Source organism: Micromys minutus, assembly GCF_963924665.1.
Source record: "Micromys minutus genome assembly, chromosome: 1".
NCBI classification, from domain to species: Eukaryota; Metazoa; Chordata; class Mammalia; order Rodentia; family Muridae; genus Micromys; species Micromys minutus.
This window is the reverse complement of record NC_137969.1, coordinates 104,654,293-104,674,304: the sequence shown is the minus strand read 5'-3', so window position 1 is coordinate 104,674,304 and position 20,012 is coordinate 104,654,293. Positions and strand designations below refer to the sequence as shown.

The 20,012-nt window shown below is 41.7% G+C and overlaps 1 protein-coding gene across 1 annotated transcript in view; it reads right to left on the bottom strand.

The window, feature by feature from the left end:
• FAM120A (family with sequence similarity 120 member A) overlaps positions 1-20,012 on the bottom strand; it is an 80,109-nt gene that overhangs the window by 46,050 nt on the left and 14,047 nt on the right. Inside the window, exons 2-4 of the mRNA XM_080929495.1 lie at positions 17,321-17,567; positions 13,599-13,681; positions 274-402 (exon numbers count right to left, since the gene is read on the bottom strand). Of these exons, the coding sequence (XP_080785621.1) occupies positions 274-402; positions 13,599-13,681; positions 17,321-17,567 (459 nt within the window). The remainder of the gene's footprint in view (positions 1-273; positions 403-13,598; positions 13,682-17,320; positions 17,568-20,012) is intronic.

The window sequence follows — 20,012 nt, the reverse complement described above, 5'->3', positions numbered from 1 at the left end:
GAGGCAGGTAAATTGCTGTAAGTCAAGGACGCAGAAAGACCCTAGAGCAAGCACACGTGCGCACACACACACACACCTCTGACCAACAATCAAAAACAACTCTCTAGCACATACATCTTATGAACAGAGTGCTTAGGAGTACCACAGACTCTGGTATTTTCTACATTAACCCTCTCCTCTTTGGGCCTGACAAGCAAGGTGAAATGGCTCAGCCCACCCAGCTGGTGGAAGATACACACTGGACAGCCTGACCCTCCCAGTTTGTCGTGTTACCTGTGAATGCTGGAAAACATCTTTAGCTATGGCGTCCAGGTCAGACGTGTCGTGAATGTTGCGGACATAGTCAGCTACAGCTTTGATCACTACATCACATGGTGGCAAGACCAGCTGGTGGGCTCGGACCTGAGAGGACAGATGCACATGTCAGCATAGGCAGGGGCCTCAGAGATGGTAAGTCTACAGCCAGCTCTTCCCTCCAGATAATAAAACACAATTCACCTGCTCAAATCCTGTGCTATTAATCTCATCACTCAGAGAACTAAGAACAGGACCCACACACACACAAGCTGAGCAGGCCTGCTAGAAGCCATTTGCTTCTTTCCTTTCTTTCTGCACCAACAGATTAGATGAGCAGTGGTGTGATCTTTGAACCTGCATTCAAAGCTCCCTAAAACTTTAAGGATAAACCAAGTACACTCACTAAGTTTATCTATGAGCCTGACCACAGTATTTGAAAACAGAGAATAGAGAATGCAGTCCAATATCCAGTAATGACAGTGAGATCTCTCATTATCCAAGAACAGCTACTACTGAAGAAGGTGGGTTAGTAGATTAGAAGGAAAGCAAAACCACCCCATAAGAGCTTTGGAGTCGGCAGAACAATGACCCTCAATACTGTCCACATTCCACTCTCAAGAACTTGCACATACACTGTCATATGGCTCACCTTAAAATAAAAATACTGTCTTGGATTGTAGGGTGAGCAGAGTGTAATCACAGGGTGCTCTGTGCAGAAGAGCAGTCTGTGAGGCAGCATGAGAAAGACAGGACCCGCCACTGTTGGTTTTGAGAACAGAAAAGGAAGCCACAAACCAGGAATGTGAATAGCTGTCAGAAGCTAGAAAAAGTCCAGGGAAAATTCTCTCGGGATAGTTCAGATGAATACAGCCTGGGATATCTTGATTTTAGCCCAGTGAGATCCATTTTAGAATTCTAGTCTCTAGTACTGAGAATATTAATAATATTATTACGTGTGTGCATGTGTATTTAAACCAGAGGGGTGTGTGTATGGAGAGGAGAGTAAATTAGGAAAGTTCAAACTTAAAAAAAAAAAAAAAGAGATAGAAAATACATGTTCTTATACTTTGAGATTACTACACAAATTTCCAGGTGTCCAAAGCTATAATACCTGCCTCAAGAAACACTGTGTTCCCCTACCACACATGGGACATCCCATGAGGATCACTGGTTCTCACCCATAAGAGCAGCACTCTTCATATGGCTTAGACCTAGTGCAGGAAAAACAGCACAAGGGCTCCCTGAGCATGACTGAAGTGTTTACTGATGCTGACCATCCGCACATCCCTAGAAGCCTAATGCCCCTTCACAGGCGGCAAAAGTCTTCTGCTGCCCATGATCCTGGGCAAACGTGCAGAGTGAAAGTGCTTGGGACCAGGTGAAAGGGACCATGCTCTGCCTTCTGTGAAAGGTTACAAAAACCTCAGGGCAAGGAAAGTGAGGGACAACCCACCACAGCAACCAGGGAGTGAGGGCAGGACAGCAACCCTGAGCTACCACACATCACCTCACTCCCATGTTGCTGCTGGCAGACACTTGGGCACCTGCACACAGTGAGTATCCCATCAAGATGGGCAGTATGTAGGCTGGGGGTGGAGTGGTGGTGGGGAGAAGAATGTCCTGACAGCCTGGCATCTATCTCGAATCCGCAGGTTTACCCCCTTCAAGTACTTGTGGCTACTTGGCCACTTGGATACCAGACACTCTGCACATTAATGAGTATATCCCCATGCTGTGCACAGTCTGAAATACTGCTTATTCTGGGTGGTTTCATCCATTAAAGGATCATAACTTAGATGGCACAAACAGAAGTGACTGGATATAAAATGGCTTCCTGAATGCCTCTTTCAAGAGGATAGGCTGCCCCACGGCCGTGCCTGAGGGCCCGCCCTCCTGGTGCTCTGCATCCACGCTGCTGCCTCCTGCAGAGTCCTGACCTGAACTGATGGTACAGTAAGCACACCCTCAACCTTGACAGTGGTTGAGAAATAGCCATCGTTCCTTAATTCCATCTTTAAATTTTAGCCCAAAACATAAGGCTAGGAAAAAACAAAGTCAATCTGAAGTTGGAAGCAATCATTCTGTCTCTTAGGAGAGTAGTGATTTCTGCTTTGTTAAAAACTGCTTATGATCATGTTCTCTTGTCATGAAATTATGAAGGATCTCACTGTAAATCACTTGCTTTGCTCAAAAAAAAAAAAAAAAAAAAAAAAAAAAAAAGGAAAGAAAGGGGGGGTCATAAAAAGAGCCACAAGATTTTACCCACCCTATACATCCAGGCATGAAAGTTAAATAATAGGTAAATATTATTTCAGTAAAAATGATAACTACCTCTGCACTAAATCCTCATGTGAGCTGGGCAGTGTTGGTACACACCTCTAATTCCAGTACTCAAGACCTGTTCTACAGAGTTCTGGGGGAGCCAGGGCTACCAAAAAAAAAAAAAAAAAAAAAAAAAAAAAAGAACTGTGTTGGGGGAAGGGGGTCCAATCTGTGAGTTTTCATTTCTAGCATTATCTTTCCCAAAATGAACCATTTCCTACTGAAAACTCTGCACTGTGACCTCCTATACCTCTGTGACACGTAGCTGAAACACAAACACCACACTGGAATCAGTGACCCCGCAGCACCAAATGACAGGTTATAGCCTGGGAACCAGCAGATACGCTCTTTTCCCCAGGCCACCCAATAAGCTCTTGTCCTCTGACCTCTGCAGTAGTTTGAATACGAAATGCCCCATCCACCCCCACAGGCTCACATGCTTAAACTCTGTCTCTGGGTGGTGCTGTTTGGGAAGGTTACAGAACCTCTAGAAAGTGGAGCCATGCTACAAGTGTTATGGCTGGGGCCAGGCTCACTCCACCTGTTCCTTCTCTCACGGCCTGTGCACAGCTGAAACGTGATCTGAAGCTCATCTTGCTGCCATGCTTTCCATCCTTCCATGCTTTGACTGACTCCATCCCCTTTGGAACTATAAGCTGAAAATAGAACCCTTTCCTGCCCTAACGTTGCTTTTTTTCCCAAGATATTCTGTCATAATAGAAGAGTAACTAATATAACATTTGAATTTTTAAAATTCTCTAGGAAAATTAGGACTGAGATAGTGGTGTGTGGCACTGGCTGGCTGTATCCCTCAGCCTGTGCTCACAACAGGTACCTCTACAACACCATGCTCATGACATCTGAGGTTCAGCTTACTACCACATGGCTGACAGCACCAGGGCTGCTTTCACTCTTCTTAGGGACTGATGTGAAGGTATTCTTACGGTGGGAACCAGCAAAGGACAACACTCACAACCACAGAAATACAAGGGGTAGCTGCTAGCAACTAGATCACAGTGTCCTTAAAGGGACCTTTACAGGGAAGCCCACTCTGTAGCTAGCCAGAGATCTTGATTCACTATAATCACTGATTTTGGTCAGTTATTCCAAGAAACATTGCAAGGAAGCTAAAATGAAACAATACATTATAACAACAAAGCATAAACAATCTCTTCCAGATAAGACAAAATACCAGTGGCATTTTGGTTATAGAAACATTTATTTATTCACTGTTTTTAAGTATCTTACTAAGATCATTTCCATTACAACCTAAGACTCTTTTGAAAACCTTCCAAAGTTTTTAAAAATGTTATTATTAGAAAGGATAACTTGGATGTCTTTAACTCTCACATAACACAAATATGCTTCTGAACAGGGGTGGGGTTCCACTGAATATGAACCTTACAGGTCAGGAGCTTTTTTTACAAAGCCCTAAGGGAAATCAACGCACTGTTTCTGATGTCAGACATTGTCTTCTAATCAGGCATTCTTTGCTTTCTTTATGAGGTCAATCACTGCACTGTACTCTGTAGCCAGACTTGGGCTACTTTGTGGGACCTTTTTTCTTTTACCCTTCTACATCCTTTCAACCCCCAACACTAAATAGGAAAGAACCCCCCACATACACTGTCCTTGGTGTGACTGTTTTTCCTATGCCACACTACACAGCAGGAGCTGACACTGTCCCCAACACTTGAGCTGCTATCCTCACTCAGCCCACTCATAAACAGGGTTAGGAGAGGCTTGCCATAATTGCTCTAACTTGCATCATCCAATGACACTGAAGTACCATTCAGCATTGTGTAAATGCCTGACCCAAACCTGTGTCAACTGTCTTACTGGGCTATAGGACTCTAATGCCATTCTCTTCACTATGGATATGTTAGTTTCCTTTGGAGTGGTTGTTTTTTCATTTTCTTAACTAAGAAGTCTATGTAACTGATAGTTATAAAGATTGTCTTACATTTTTTCTAATGTTAATATTCTCATTTTGCACTTAGATATTCATTTGTTATAAAAGAGTCCTCAACTTATTAGTTACCTTGGAACTTCTGATGAAAATAACTGACCATATATATGTGCTATTTCTGGATAGTGTTTTGTTCCTCTGATTTATATAATTATCCTGACTGCAGTAGTAGCTTTAGACTTGAAACTTGATAGTATTAAGTCATCCTTACTTTCTTCATGTTGAAAATAGTATTGGGGGCTGGGGAAGTGCTCAGTGGTAGAGGACTTGCCTATATATGCTCAAGGTCCTAGGCTTAGCCCCCAATATAAGAGGAAAAATGGGAAGGAAATGGTTGTTCCTATTTTTAGTCCTTTAAAGTTCTGTTTGAATTTTTTAATTAATGTGTACAGAAAACCTTGCAATTCTGATCAGAAAGAAGAACCATTTTAATAACGGGGTCATAAGCGCTTTCTTTCATTTGGACCACCTCTTCACAATGACATCTGCCAGTTTTCTAAGAGAAGGGTTCAGACCATCATACCCTCCAGAGATGGAGCAAGGTAGGAGGTAAGATAGATGATATGGAGGTAGCAGATGCATAATGCTTCATCAGGAGCTCCCTGAGTATTCCTGGAGGTAAAAGATCACAGCAGCAAAAAAAATAAAAAAATAAAAAAATAAAATAAAAAAAAAAATAAAAAAAAAAACAAAAAATTACTTATTAATATAATTAAGTCATTATGTGGAAACTTCTGGAACACAAAAACTACCTCTTGGCTCTAGAGAGAGAAAGCTGCACCAAGATACAAGACCAAGAACAGTTCAGCCTAGATGCTTACACTAAACTAAGGCACACCAAGGTCCAAGTGCTGTAAGTGAGAACAGGGACAAATGACAAAATGTAACCAAGTTAGTGATGTGGAATTTAGTAAGACACCACTGGGAAGGTAGAAAGGGCAACTACTGGCTCACCCTAGAGGACCATGCCTATAAACCCCACAGGCTCAGCATGGAGGACCATGTCTATAAACCCCACAGGCTCAGCATGGAGGAACATGCCTGTAAACCCCACAGGCTCAGCATGGAGGACCATGCCTGTAAACCCCACAGGCTCAGCATGGAGGACCACGCCTGTAATCCCAGGACTTAAGAGTTCGGTGGCTACAGGAAGGAAAGTTAAAGGCCAGCCTGGCTCACTGTTTCAAAATCAAAAAAAACCAAAACGTTTGCAAATCTTGTACCTAACAGAAGACTTGCATCTGAATATATTACATTATGTTTTAGTTTCATGAAAATAAATCAATCTAAAAATAGGCAAAAGACTCAAATAGACCTTCACCCAAAGGTGGCAGGGAAATGGCCAACAGGCATAGGAAAAGATCCACATTATCATTAGTCATTACAGAAAGGCAACTTGAATGCAAAACGAAGACCTCATTACCACTAGAGTGACTAATATAAGAGCAGACAAGTAACAAGTGCTGTTAAGGACATACAGAACTCTAACCCTCCACATGCTGCCAAGGTAACAAAACTGTACAGCCACTGCCCAGCAAGAAGTGGTGAGACGAGCTATCAAAAAAACTAAAAAACTAAGCACAGAAGTAGCGCACAGCCTAGACAGTAAGGAGAAATAAAGAGTGTGTGTGTGTGTGTGTGTGTGTTTAAAAGTGGGAGAGGCAATATGTTCACAGAACTTATAATCACAAGAAAGCATAAATAACCTAAAAATCCACAGATTAACAAAATGTGAGATAACAGTAACATGGGGTGTCATCCAGCCACAGGATGGAATATGGTGCCAGACAAGCCACAGTGTCAGCAGACCCTGAAAGCATTAAGTCAAGTGAAAGAAGCCAAACACAAAGACATCGGTATGGTCTCTGATTCTATTCATAACGAAGAGATAAGCATTTATTATCAAGGAATTGGGCTGTATTAATAAGATCATAACTTCTTTTGGAGTTAACAAAAATATTCTATGGTGGTTACGTGGCACTGAATGTTAAAACCATTAAATTGTATGAAGTCCTGGATTGATGTGAGTTATATGCAGCAATTGTTGACAGGAAGACTACTACTACTGTAGAACTGGATACAGGAACCAGCTGTGGTTGAACAAAAGTAAGAAAGTGAGGGGAGTCCTATATAGAAAACCATGTTACACAGCCAGGAGGAAAGGCTAGTTCTAAAAGACCAACAAGAGAAGCCAATGTGGACAAGGCCTAACCCAGGGGCTTAAGTAAGTGGTACAAAGCCAGGCTGGCACACCTTCCATTTCTGACCTAAGTAAGAGTGGTCTTGAAAAACCATGTCTGTCCTAAGTCTCACACCCACAACTGTGCTAAGGATAGATGCACTCTATACTGAGCACAAACCTGGACCTGTGGTCTTCTCTAAAGAATGACACTCTCTAGGAACAGTGTATGGCTAAAGTATGATGACATTGCTGGCCATCTGTTTAGGGTGAAGGCTTGGTGGGGACAGAGATTAGAAAGCAGTACTGATCATCACTTCATCCCAGCATTGTCCTGACTTTCAGTATAAGGTAAGTGCTGAGCAGAAAGTAATGGAGTGCACCTGGTTTGAAACAGCCAAGACTCCACAGGACAGCACGCAAGTTGTTGCCATTATGCTGTTACTTAAAACCAAACTAGAGCATTGCAAAGTAGGCACAGAAGGTACAAACACTAACCTGGAGCTCCCCTTTGCACCCTCCCTCCTTGCTTTCTCCAGGGTGCTCAGAAATGCCTACCACATTCCACTCCCCAACTCTATCACAGACCCACTAAGACTTGCATAGAAGAATAAGCTCCTTTCTTCCCAACCTTATGGTAGGAAGGTCATCCTGACCTAGAAAGCATGGGCAGAAAGCTACTCCTGAAACCTAGCAGACTGCTTCGAAGCCTTAGAGCTGTGTATACTTTCTGCCTGTATTTTCACGAAGCAGAAAGCCTTTGAGCTATCTTGTACTTAAAAACATCCCACTTAGCAATTCAATAGGTAAATTAAAGACAAGTAAAGAATAAATTTCATACTAAATCTATGTTTTTAGGGTTTATATTAACTACTGAGAACAGTACCTAGGCCAGCCGTGGTAGCAGATAGATACCTGCAATCCCAGCACCTAGGATGGGGGCGGAGAGGGAAGGCACAGGGACAGGAGGATTATGCTGAGATCCAGGTCAGCCAGAACTACACAGCAAGACCCTATTTCAAAATAAACAAACACAAAATGCCTGACTAGTCCACATTATGAGCATAACTCAATGTTATACAACAGCAGATACAATTACTTCTGGAAGACTAAACACAAACATGTTAAAAGCAGTTCTCTTCCTGAGTTGGACTGTGAGTGGCTTTCATTCCCATATTATATATTTCTCTACCATTTGGAGTCAGGAGAGGAAATCTATAAAAACCAACCACTAAGCGCAGACTGTCTAGTCAAACATGAGGTGTAATGTTACAGGCCCTTTTTCTCTATCATCAGGCTATGCTTTCTTTGTGTTGTTTTAAAAGCTAAGAAGGAAGAAGGTTTTAGTCTATTTACCTTTCTGTCCCTACCATCATTTCCCTCAGAGTCCAGGAAGAGCTCCCATTTCAGGCTCCATTTCTTTGCTCATACTGAGCTAAACTGACTTAACATAAAGGATGCACTGTGCTATCTTCAGCGTGACACTGACATACAAGCAGGAATTCCTTCCCTAGAAGATGAATACAGACAACACTGCCCCTTATGCTAGGACAAGGGTAACAAAGCATATAAATGAAGTCCACCTTTCTGTTTACTGACTTTATACCCAACTTAATACAGAGACTCGTTCAGAATAGTAAAGCCACTGGACCACCAACCTAGCTCCAGTGCTCATGACATACAAGAAGCCTCCAGGCAGGGGGAAGCTGTCTCCATACAGTGCCACCCGCTTACTAGGCTCCTGCTGCCACAGTTTCAAGGACAAGGACCAGCAGAGCAGATACTAAGGCTAGTGATACCAGATAGTAAACACCATTGGCACCATCTTTACAGAGTAAGATCCAGCCAGCCAGGGCTATATAGCAACACAGACATACACACACACACACACACACACACACACACACACACACAGAGCCAGCCAGGGCTACACAGCAACACAGATACACACAAAGACATAGACACACACATAGCAACACACACACACACAAAGACATAGACACACACATAGCAACACACACACACACACACATACATACATACACAAACACACACAAACACACACACACACAGAGAGCCAGGGCTACATAGCATCACACAGACATACACACACACACACACAGCCAGCCACGGCATAGCATCACACAGACACACACACAGGCACACATACACACAGCCAGCCAGGGCTACATAGCATCACACAGACACACACACAGGCACACATACACACAGCCAGCCAGGGCTACATAGCATCACACAGACACACACAGACACACACACACACACACAGCCAGCCAGGGCTACATAGCAACACAGATACACACAAAGACATAGACACACACATACATATACAAACACACACACACACACACACACACACACACACACACACACTGGAGGCAGGAGTACAGTAAATCATTCCAGAAACTTGAGACTCAGAAAAACCAGCAACAAGAAGAGACTATATATTTTTAAATCAAAACTAGTAACATTGATAACACCTTTTAAAAACAAAATGCCCATCCAAAATTCAAAAGTTCTATAATGTAGGACACAAAAATCATAGAATATAAAATCCACAAAGCATATTTAGAAAAAAATCACTTCTAATATGTGCCTGTGGCCAGGACCCTATGCCAGGCAATGGCTAAAGCCTCATACTCCTCTGCAGAATATTGGTTTTGGACCCTGGAACAAAGGACTGAAGTGCATGCTTTATATACCAAAGCAGACCTGGCCTCCAGGTTGTCTTAGCATTCCTCAGTCCTACCTGGCATAGCCTGGCCCCAACCCTGAACTTTCTAGCCCAGGGGCTCGGCTGCCTTCCCCCCAGAGGCTCCTCCCTATATAATCCAGACATTCTGGTCTCTTCTTTCTCTGGACATGCACAAACCCCATTCTCTTTTTTTCTCCCTTCCCAACACCCCCACCCACACCCCGCACCTTTATCCATGGCAACTTCCCTGGCCTTGGTCCTTGAGGCCAATGAACTTGCCCACCCTACAGCAACTCCCCAATAAACCTACCTTTAATATAATCTAATCTGGTTTGAATTGGCTCATTTCACTGGTGGCGGGGCAGAGAAATCACAGATCACTTTCAGAGATGGATTGTGGGAGGCCAGTCACTAATCTCATACAGAGGCAAAGTGGCTAACTATGCCACAGCACAGGGTAAGCAGCGTCAGGAGCCCATAGAAGGAATGGTGGCTCACAGACTTCAAGGCCTAAGACTAATGGAGTTTTCTAGCATCTAGCAGCCAAAGCCTTCCATGGCACATAAAAGAACACTGTACCCTAAGAAGCCCAACCAAGTGAACACAGCAGGATGAACAGCAGAAGTTTTGATGGTGGGCCAAGGCATACTAATCTGATGTTCATCACTGTAAGTACAAGAAATGCTCTTTACAATACATAAATGAAACTAAAATATTATACACCAAGAGCATTCTCTTCTACCAGAAGGTAACAGTGAGGATTTCCTTGTACTTAACAACAGGGTTTTTCAAACTACTCTGGGGTAAGTGATATACTGTTTCTACAGCCCATGAACTTACAAACAGCCTCAGGTGTGGGAATCTGACAAACCCCAAGTCACCTACCCTGCCCCAGGCTACTTTGTTTCTGCCATTATCAAGGTCCCCATTAATATCACTAGACTGCAGCAAAGGACTTTATTCAAAGCCAAGATCCTACAATGCATGACTTTCAATGGCACTGATTAAGTACCCAAGCCAGAAACTGGGAGGCAGAGGCAGCTGTGGATATTTTTAAGTTCAAGGCCACCCTGATCTAATCAGCAAATGCCAAGCCAGTCATATTTACACTGGTGATATCCTGTCTCAAACAAGAAAGGAAGGGAAGGAAGAAGGGACAGAAGAAGGGAGAGGAAATGGGGAGTTAAGGAGGGAAACTGAAAAGTTAACTAGCCACCTGCTGCCCACCACCTTATCAGTGCTGGGTGATAATGTGCCCAGCACAGCATTCAATAAACATGAGCCACTGATTAGCAAGGCAACACACACACACACACACACACACACACACAAAGTTCCTTTGTAGGTATTAGCCACGTGAGAAGCTGGTAAGGCCAGTCTGGGCTACAGAAACTACAGAAAACATGTACAAGGGAAGTGAAAGGGGCGAGGGCAGGGGCTGGGGGCAAAAGAGCCCCAGTGCTGCAAACACAATAAGTATTTTAAGCCATATAAATTATGGACACCTAGCTTCTTATCCATGATATTTGTCATTCTTTATTAAATAATTAAAAGATGAAACTGTCTCAAGGTTTTGAGTTTCTTTTTGGCACACTGTGTTGTATTCTTTCAAAGATTCTAGTTTCTGTGTTCAAGTGTGACTAGTTTCACTTATTCCAATCTTTTATCACACCACATTTGCTGTGTGTGCCAGAGTCAATTTTATTACATTACCATTCAGAGTTAGTCCTATATGAACCTACAGTCTTAACAATTCAAAGCAACTCAAGGCACAGCACACTGGGACAAAATGAAGAAAAGGGTTTAAAGTTGCAAAGAGCAAGATGAAACAAGCAGCAAAAGATTTCTACTTGAATCACTAGGAAACAAGGTCAAGTGCAAATTAATGTAGGAAGAAAAGCTTCAATCTGAAACTAAATGTCAATTTTAAAGCCAATTACAATTCTATGAGTATTGTGGAAATAAAGTAATGAGAATCCAAATTTTCAAAAGATAGAATTAATCTTATAAGTGAAAAAGATTAAAGCAGCAGTTGGGATACATATCAGTCCTGTTCAGGAAGGGAAATCATGCCATTCAGAGCACAGGCTGGATCACTGGGAAACTTGGGAGGTGGGCAGCAGGGTCACTCAGCAGGGTACCATGCTGGCTGTCAAGCCTGACAACCCAAGTTCAACCTCCGGATTCCTACATGATGGAAAGAAGAAACCAACGCCTGCAAATTGTCCTTTGACACTCACAAACAAGTAAAAAGTGGAAACGAATTTTATTAAATATCAAATTATTCATACGCTTATAGTGTATTTGGATCCAACTCATCCCATTCTTTCCCTGATAATTATTCCCCAATCTCCCTCACTGTTTCCTCCCAACGTTACAAAAAAAAAAAATTTTTTTAAGGAAAAATGGAACATATACCTAATACTCAAATTCCTATCTATAAATTGCTGTGAGTTTTGCTACTGGTAACAGCGACACACTGAGAGGTCATCCTCTGTGGGAGGTCCAGTGATTCAGGGTGAAATATGCACAGGCTGTGACACCTGCCACCTATTTCCAGACAGTCTGAGCTAAAACAAGACTCGGACATGTCTATACAATTTATGGCAAAATGTCAAGAAGTGTTGAACCGAGGTGTTGCGCATTTGGATAAACATCTCTCTGTCTTTCAGTTTTACATAAGCTGCTCTCTACAAATTGCTCTTGACATCTAGGCTTACGGAGCACAAGGCAAAGGCAGCTCAGCTGAGCTGGTGACAACATATGCACATAGCATGAGGTCTCTGGAGTTCCACTCAATTCCCTTGAATTTAAATTTCTTTTAAGGCTTAAAAGAGGAAAAAAGAATCTCCCAAGAAATGTCCACGAATGTGTCTCCACTTAAAAGGACTCAGTGCTAAACAGGCCAAATGAAAGCAGGTAGAGCAGCTGGAGCCTAACTGTTGGAGACTGCATTTCCTAGACTCTATCTCCTCCACGAGTCATCACATGTTCAGAGTCAAGACATGAATCAGGTCCTAACAATGAAGCTATTCCCTGTAGAGCACAAAAAAAGCAACAGGAAAAAGCAGTTTCTAAGAGTAAGTAAAGGGAGATAACTTCTAAGAGAAGCTCAAGACAGTCTTAATGAGAGCCATCTCAGAGAAGAGAGGATTCTGAAACACACAGGTGACAGAGGAAAAAGAGGTTCCAAGCAGGAAGGAACAAAAATGAAATTCTACTTGTGAGATTTCCCTTGAAAAAAATCAATAATGTGCAAAGAAGGAAAAGCTCCAGTTGAAAGTAAACACCAATTAGAGCTGTTTACGGCAGGAAGATCACTGTGACCAAACTCAGATTTTACAGCACACCTCTGGAAACCACCAAATTTACCCTTCCTTCCCTTGAGTATAAGGAAACTGGTTCCAGAGCTGGAAGAGGTACAGTGTCCAAGTCCTTTGCATTTCCTAAGGCACCGAACAAGTGTTAATGGGAGGCACAGCAGTCACAAGGCGCCAGCCAGTGTCCTCTGGGCTCACAGCACTCTCACTCATTCTGTTAGACTTACATCAAACCATGGCCTTCTCACTTCAGAGCACCCTGCTGGTATGTCTCTTTCTAATGTCTACTACCATCACAAACAGAAAACCAAAAGGAAAATGAGTAAGAAAACATCCGGTTAACAAACCAGTACAAATCAACCACCTTATCCAAGAAGCTTTATGAGAGACTTCTTTATAACTGAAGTAAAAAAAAAAAATCATTACATTCTTACACTGCTAAAAACATGTCGATCCAAGTGACAGGTGGCATTATCTATTGAAAAAAGTTTAGTATTTGAAGCAAAAATATTCATTTATAAGACTGAAGTTCAAAGATTTCTTTCTGTCTAGCTAGGTACAGGATTCTATGAAGAGATTCTGGAAGCAATGTCTAAGTCTGCCTATCACACAGGTGTTGAGAAAAGGAAGAAAGCATGGTTATTCATTAAGACAGAGCAGATCCCAAGACAAGTCACAAGACACAGCTACCCACACAGCATGTCCCCCTCTTCAGTAAAGTCCTTAAGGCACTGTAAAAGTAATATCAGTCACATGGGAGAGTCAAAGGCTGGAAAAATCAAACCTTCTTTGTACCTTCAGTGAGGCGAGTGGATGCTCTGGACCAAGTAAACTCCAGTGAAAGGAAGCCAGATCCTCATCAGGTAGTATGTGGTTTCCTAGAATATAAATATAGATAATGTAAAAGCCATCATTATTGCGACACTGGGAAACTTCTACCCCATGTATGCCAGATAACTCACATTCACTTCCAAGCAGAAAGCGAACATCTCTTCACACTGTACCACAAACAACACACACAGCAGGCTCTTATAGCTGACGCCAGCACCCAGTTTTCAGACTGGACATCATTCACACTCGGCATAAACAACCTCCCAGCAGTATGCAAAGCCACTCTAAGGATCCCAGGAGGTCACACAGGGACCAGACTAAACTTTTCACGTGTTCCTGAAACACCTGTGCTTCAAAACTGTCTGACAGTTACACAGGAAGATTCAGAGTCTGCAGTTATAAAATCTTCCTTAGGAAGATGAAATGAGGACTGTTGCAGCATGAACCACCACAGTACCAACCATGACAGAACACAGACTACACAGTATCTGTCTGACCTGCCTCTAGAGCTCAAAGGGTATTCAATCCTCACAGCAGGGCTTGAGAGCTTGAAACACTAGCATCTACAGGGTGTTGGCACTCTCAGTGAAATTCAAAAGTAGTTATTGTCTGAGTAATTCTGATGTTTGTATCATGGTTTAATCACTTCCATATCAAAACATCAGATTCATTATATACCTGCTAACAGACAACAGCACAAAGTGCAATCACTCACAACACTGCCTACACACACAGCAGGAGGCCCCAGAAGCCAAGACCAGCACAGAGAAGTCCGAGCTGGGCGCTGTGTCACTTACTGTTAGTGGACCGCACAGAATTTTATTGTGAAATATGAAGTGTCAGAGATTTATTTTAAAAATTCAACTTAAGAAAATATGAAGTTAATTCCAATATCAGTAATAAAGTTTGCAAAAAAAAAAAAAAAACTTAAGTCAAATATTTAAATGTATATTCTACTCAACTTCCCTAAAATAAAATTTTAAATAGCTGTACTTTTCATTATAGAAAGGAAAAATAATTTTAAAGATGATGAAATTTTAACAAAGTCTAAAGTAAATCATGTTACTAATAATTTACCTGTAATTTTTCAATAAATCTCAATATACCTCAAATTAATTGAAATTTTCTAACTACTGGGAATTGGAAATAAGGCTAATATCACGCTAACACTGAGCTGTGCCTCCGACTCCTTTCTACTTTATTGTTTTGTGAGTCTTACTAAGCTGCCCAAAAGGACGTAAGTTTATGATCTTATCACCTCATCCTCCTGGCAGCAGGGACACACCTAGACAAAATATTACTATGGAATATTTTTCTTCACTTATTTCAAATTTTTCTAGTAAGTATCTAGAGAAGTATGAGTTGATATTACCTCAAGATATATAGTCAGTGTTTCTTAAAGAGAAAATTAAGTATTCATCCGTATTTCAAAATCTAGACACAAGACATTTTGCTTAGTACTTGAGTAAACATGGAATCATCTACATAATGTGCCACCTACATCCCAACTTTTGTAATAAAATAGGTCTTGACAGCTGTATAAATCCATTGGCCGGGACCTAACATGGCAAGTTTCAAATTCCCAATCTTCCTGGCTCAGCCTTCCAAATCCTGAGTGTGTGTGCCCAGCTCAACACATACTTTTAACATAAAAAAAAGTATCTTTTTACATTATAACTTCTAAAAATATGTGTAATGGCACATCCTTTACAACCACAGCATGAATTGTGTGGTGTGTGTGTATGTTTTCATGCCAGAGACAAAGGGATCCTACTCCTTAGGGCTCATTAACAAGCTAGCCTATGCTTACAGTGAGCTCAACATACCTATTCTCAAAACAAAAGAAATCAACAACAAAAAAATGAACAGCTGTCCTGAGGAATGTCATTAGAGACTGACTTCTGACCTATACACACCTACCTTTCTGACAGTTAGGAATTTCAAAACGTAACTCACAGTTTAATTAATTTCCTAGAATGGGCTAACTCCATAGAAAGTTCGGTTACTTTGCTAGAGACCATGAATGTTCCCAAAGGGTCCTGAGTATCTGAAGCAGGGAAGCAAGGAGGTAAGCAATAGGAAAACAGCACTCCAAAAACCAAATACTTTCAGTTGAACACAATTATACAGACTCAAAAGTTAGTGCTGGACTTAACAGTGCTTGACACACACTCAAAGAGAGGGAGGGTAAGCTAACAGAGGAAAGGAACTACATAAAGCCAGTGCAAAGTCAAAGGCAGACACATACACGTGACCTCTCAAGAACAGTTAAGTAACATAAGTTAGTACATGAAACCTATCCTTTCTGGAAATAAAGCAAATGATTCTTTCATAGATTTTTTTTTAATTTACTTACAAGAGTTTTTGTTTTGTTTTAAAGTAGTTTTTCTGCGGGGTGTGATGTCGCACACATACAACCTGTGGGGCAGAGACATGAAGATCTAAAATCTAAGCTCACCCTCAGCTATATGGTTACTGGAAGCCAACCCGGGCTATATAAGACTCTAGCTCAAAACGAAGTAAAACAGAAAGGTAGCTGCTTTTACAGTAGTGGCTACCCTGCAAAGGGAAAGAAATCACAATAATGCTTTGGTTCTGTGGTACTTTTTGGGAGACTTTTTTTGTGTGTGTGGGGGGGGGGGGGTTTGAAACAGGGTTTATCCATGTAGCCCTGGCTGTACTAGAACTCACTCTGTAGACCAGGATGGCCTCAAACTCAGATATCTGCCTGCTTCTGCCTCCCCAAGTGCTAGGATTAAAGGTGTCCACAAACACTGCCTAGCAAAAAAAATTTTTCCTAATTGTACTCTTATTTTATTGTATGTGTATAAGTGTTTTGTATGTAGGTACGAATATATATGTATCACATAGTTGTGGGCCTGGTGCCCACACATCCAGGGGACTAGATCCCCTGGAACTGAAGTTATGGATGATTGGGACCCACGGTGAAGATGCTAGGAACCAAACCAGGGGTGGGATCTTCTGCAAGAACAGTAAATGCTCTTACAAACTCTGAACCATCTTTCTGATCCAAGATCCCTTTTGTCTTTTAATTATATGTATATATGTGTGTTTCTGCGTGAAAATATGTACATGTGTGTGCAGGTACTTGCAGAGACAAACCACCCAGCATGAGTGCTGGGATCTGAGCTCAGGTCCTCTACACTCATAACTATTGAGTTACCTCTTAAAACACATTTGGTTTTGGGACAAGGTATCTCACTGGGTAGTTCAGAATGACTTTGAACTTACTACATATCAGAAGCTGGCCTGGATGTGGTGATCATCCTGCCTCAGCTTCCTTCATGCTGGGATTACAGGCTTGTGCCACCATGCCAGGTACATATTTTCTACAACATTAATCACTAGCAATTTTATAGTAGTCATGTTCTAGCATTTGTGATTCAGAAATGTTCTTTCTCTAAAACATTGAATCTATCACAGAGTAAGTTTTCCAGCATGGATTGAAGAACATATGCACATCATATAAACATGCTAGAAACTACAAAGAAGAACAATACATTTCCAGAAGAAAAAACAAAAACTAGAAAATGCAATTGAAGAAGAGCCTATTATTTCACTCTGATACAACACCAAAGCATCCAGACAGAAAAATCTTCAAAAGATATGTCAGGATGCTTATGTACCACTCCCTTAGAAAATAGTTTTCACACCATTCCACCTACCTAACAGAGCAGCAAAAATAGGAAAACGGTTTGGGTTCAGGTCCAGTTGCTTGGCAACCTCGTGCATCAGATATTGGCTTGTGGTGAGACTCTTCCCGTTGCGGCTCAGTTTCAGGGCATGGGCACTGAAGTAGTAGGGGATGTTGCACAGTGCATAATCAGAGTCATACGCCACCAAGCCATGGAAACCATTCTCTCTACAGAAGCCAATCACTTCTTGATGATGATCCTCAATGCTCTGTGCAACCTATACACAAAAAAGGAAGGAAATGCCATGAGATGCAGGCTCGAACTGTAGCAGCAGGTTCAACAGGCAGGTGTACTTGACATCATTAAAGAGCTATGGACATAAACATTATCCAAATTATCAAAAAGTGCCAGGACCAAGCGTGTGACACACTGTTCCAAAAGGAATCTCAGAGACGAACTGAATTCAAATCATCTGTCAGTAACTTGCCATCCCATCCAGACTACAAATTTTCCACTCATGACAATTCCAAAGTCACCCTACTTCAAAACAAGCAAATTTGATTGAGCCCTGTAACAGCATTTTAAAAGAAAGGAAAATGGAGGTGTAAGATAAAGAGAATATGAGTGGAGTGACCAAGACAAAGACGCTGCCCGCCTTTGCTACAGCTGACTCCATCTCTTCAAAGGTATTGGAAAGCTCAGTGTTACCTATCAGCCTCCTACATCTACACTCCTGAGGGATTCATCACAGGGGAGCCTCAGGTACACATGACCACCCTAAATTCCCAGCAGCCAATGGTCAGGAGACCAACAGCTATTCCACAGCACCTAACTAACAGAACATTAGTATCTCCTCAGTGTGGTCATCTTTAAGCTAATCTCCTCTATGGCTTTCACAATGAAAGTGGTTTCCAGGTCTTGCTGAAATATTAGTTGTAATGAAAATTCATCAAGAGGCAAAGCAAACTGTTAATGATAGTAGTTAAAGGAAAAAACAACCTTTGAATTCTCTTGAGGAAAATGTAATATGGCATTATACATTTAAAAAAAGTAAACTACAATTAGTCAAGTAATGCTCTATTTCTTAGAATAAGAGAAATTTACCTCATCCTTACATCTAGAAATAAACCTGTTAAAACTGAAAAGTAGCTGAATTTCTTTTCTTAGATTAATCCCATGCAGAAATGGTAATCTTAGTCTAGTCCCAAATTCTTTAATCAAATAATTTTCTTTCACAGAAAAATTTAAAGTATTGTTAAATTAGAAATCAATGTTTGTTTTCTAGACATCCCCTCTGGAGAGGTTCTACAGTAAAAGCGAACAGAAAGCTACCAGTTGCCTCTCCCTATAAGATTCCCAGGGTAGACAGGTGGCCACTTGTTTGAGAGGCACTAAAAGGAAATGGTGCCGTGCACATGAGCAGTCCCTGTTTCTGTAATCAGGGAGGACTGTCAGCACCCTAGCTCCAGAACACTAAGAGCAGATTCCTTTCCAAGGTTAGGGACTAGGATGGCGAGGTTCAACTCCTGATTGCATCACTCTCTGAACTTCCCAGGCTATGAGCAGTCAGTCACAAAGCATTCTCCTAAGGAATGAATAGTTTTTCAAAAAGCTGAAAAAAAGGGGGCTCTAGGTTTCCAAAGCCTCATCCATGCAGATCTGAGGCAAATTCTAAGCAGGGAAGTGGTCCTGACCAGGTGAAGCTCCTTCCCCTAGGATCAGGAGCCAGAAAGTGAAAGGTCATCAGAGGTCAAACCTAACTTGTCAGTTTTCAAATAATGCTGTGAGCGTTGTAAAGCGGTAAGCAATATATTTTAAAAGCTGTAAACCCTTCATGTTCTCTGACCAATAACTCTACTCCAGGAAACAGCTAATCCACCAAATAAAAATCATTAGAATCATAAAAAAACAAACATAGTAACTTCTACAGGAGAAAAGTAAACGTTATGAAAAAGGTAAAGTCACTGCAAGGCTTTGTGGAAAAACACGAGGAAAGTTTCATTAAAACATTAAGTCATTTTAGAACACAATATAATTATAGCTATGCACAGACTGAAAAGAAAAAGACCCAAAAGAATGTGTATGCACAACTTTCTGAGATAGCTGGGGACAGAGGGAGGGGGTGAGGCTAAACAATCCTAAGAAAGCCTAATTAAGGACTAAGAAGAAGGTTAGTCAGCAGCTGGGTAAGGGTCTAACATGTGCAAGATCCTGATTCCACCCCGGCACAACCAAAACAAAAAAGAACAGGCCCACTCTCTGGTCCTTCTCCGCTGCAGACTTTGGGCAAATTCTTACATTTTATAGACCTCGGCTCATACATCCATAGCAGCCACTCCTTCACCCACTGCAGCTGCTCATCCGTCCTCCACAGCCACTGTGCCTACTGGAGAGCACATCACTACTCTGTAACTCAAAGATCTCTGAGAATTTAAGGATGGGGCGTTTCTCATTCTCAGTACCTCCAGGGTGTCAGGCAGCAAGTCTTCTCTGATACAAAGATGTGTGAGCAGAGGTCCTTGTCCTTTGTAGAGACAGACCCACAAAATGTAAGAATCTACCTCAAAGTCTACAGCAGAGAGAAGACCGGAGTGTGTTTCTAATAAGACTTCTTTTTTCCTTTTTTTGTACTAATGCCAGAATAGATTCCAGGGCGTTGCACATTTTAGGCCCTCACCTAGCACTAACCTGCTTCCAGCCCAGGAAGGAAGGAGGGAAGGAG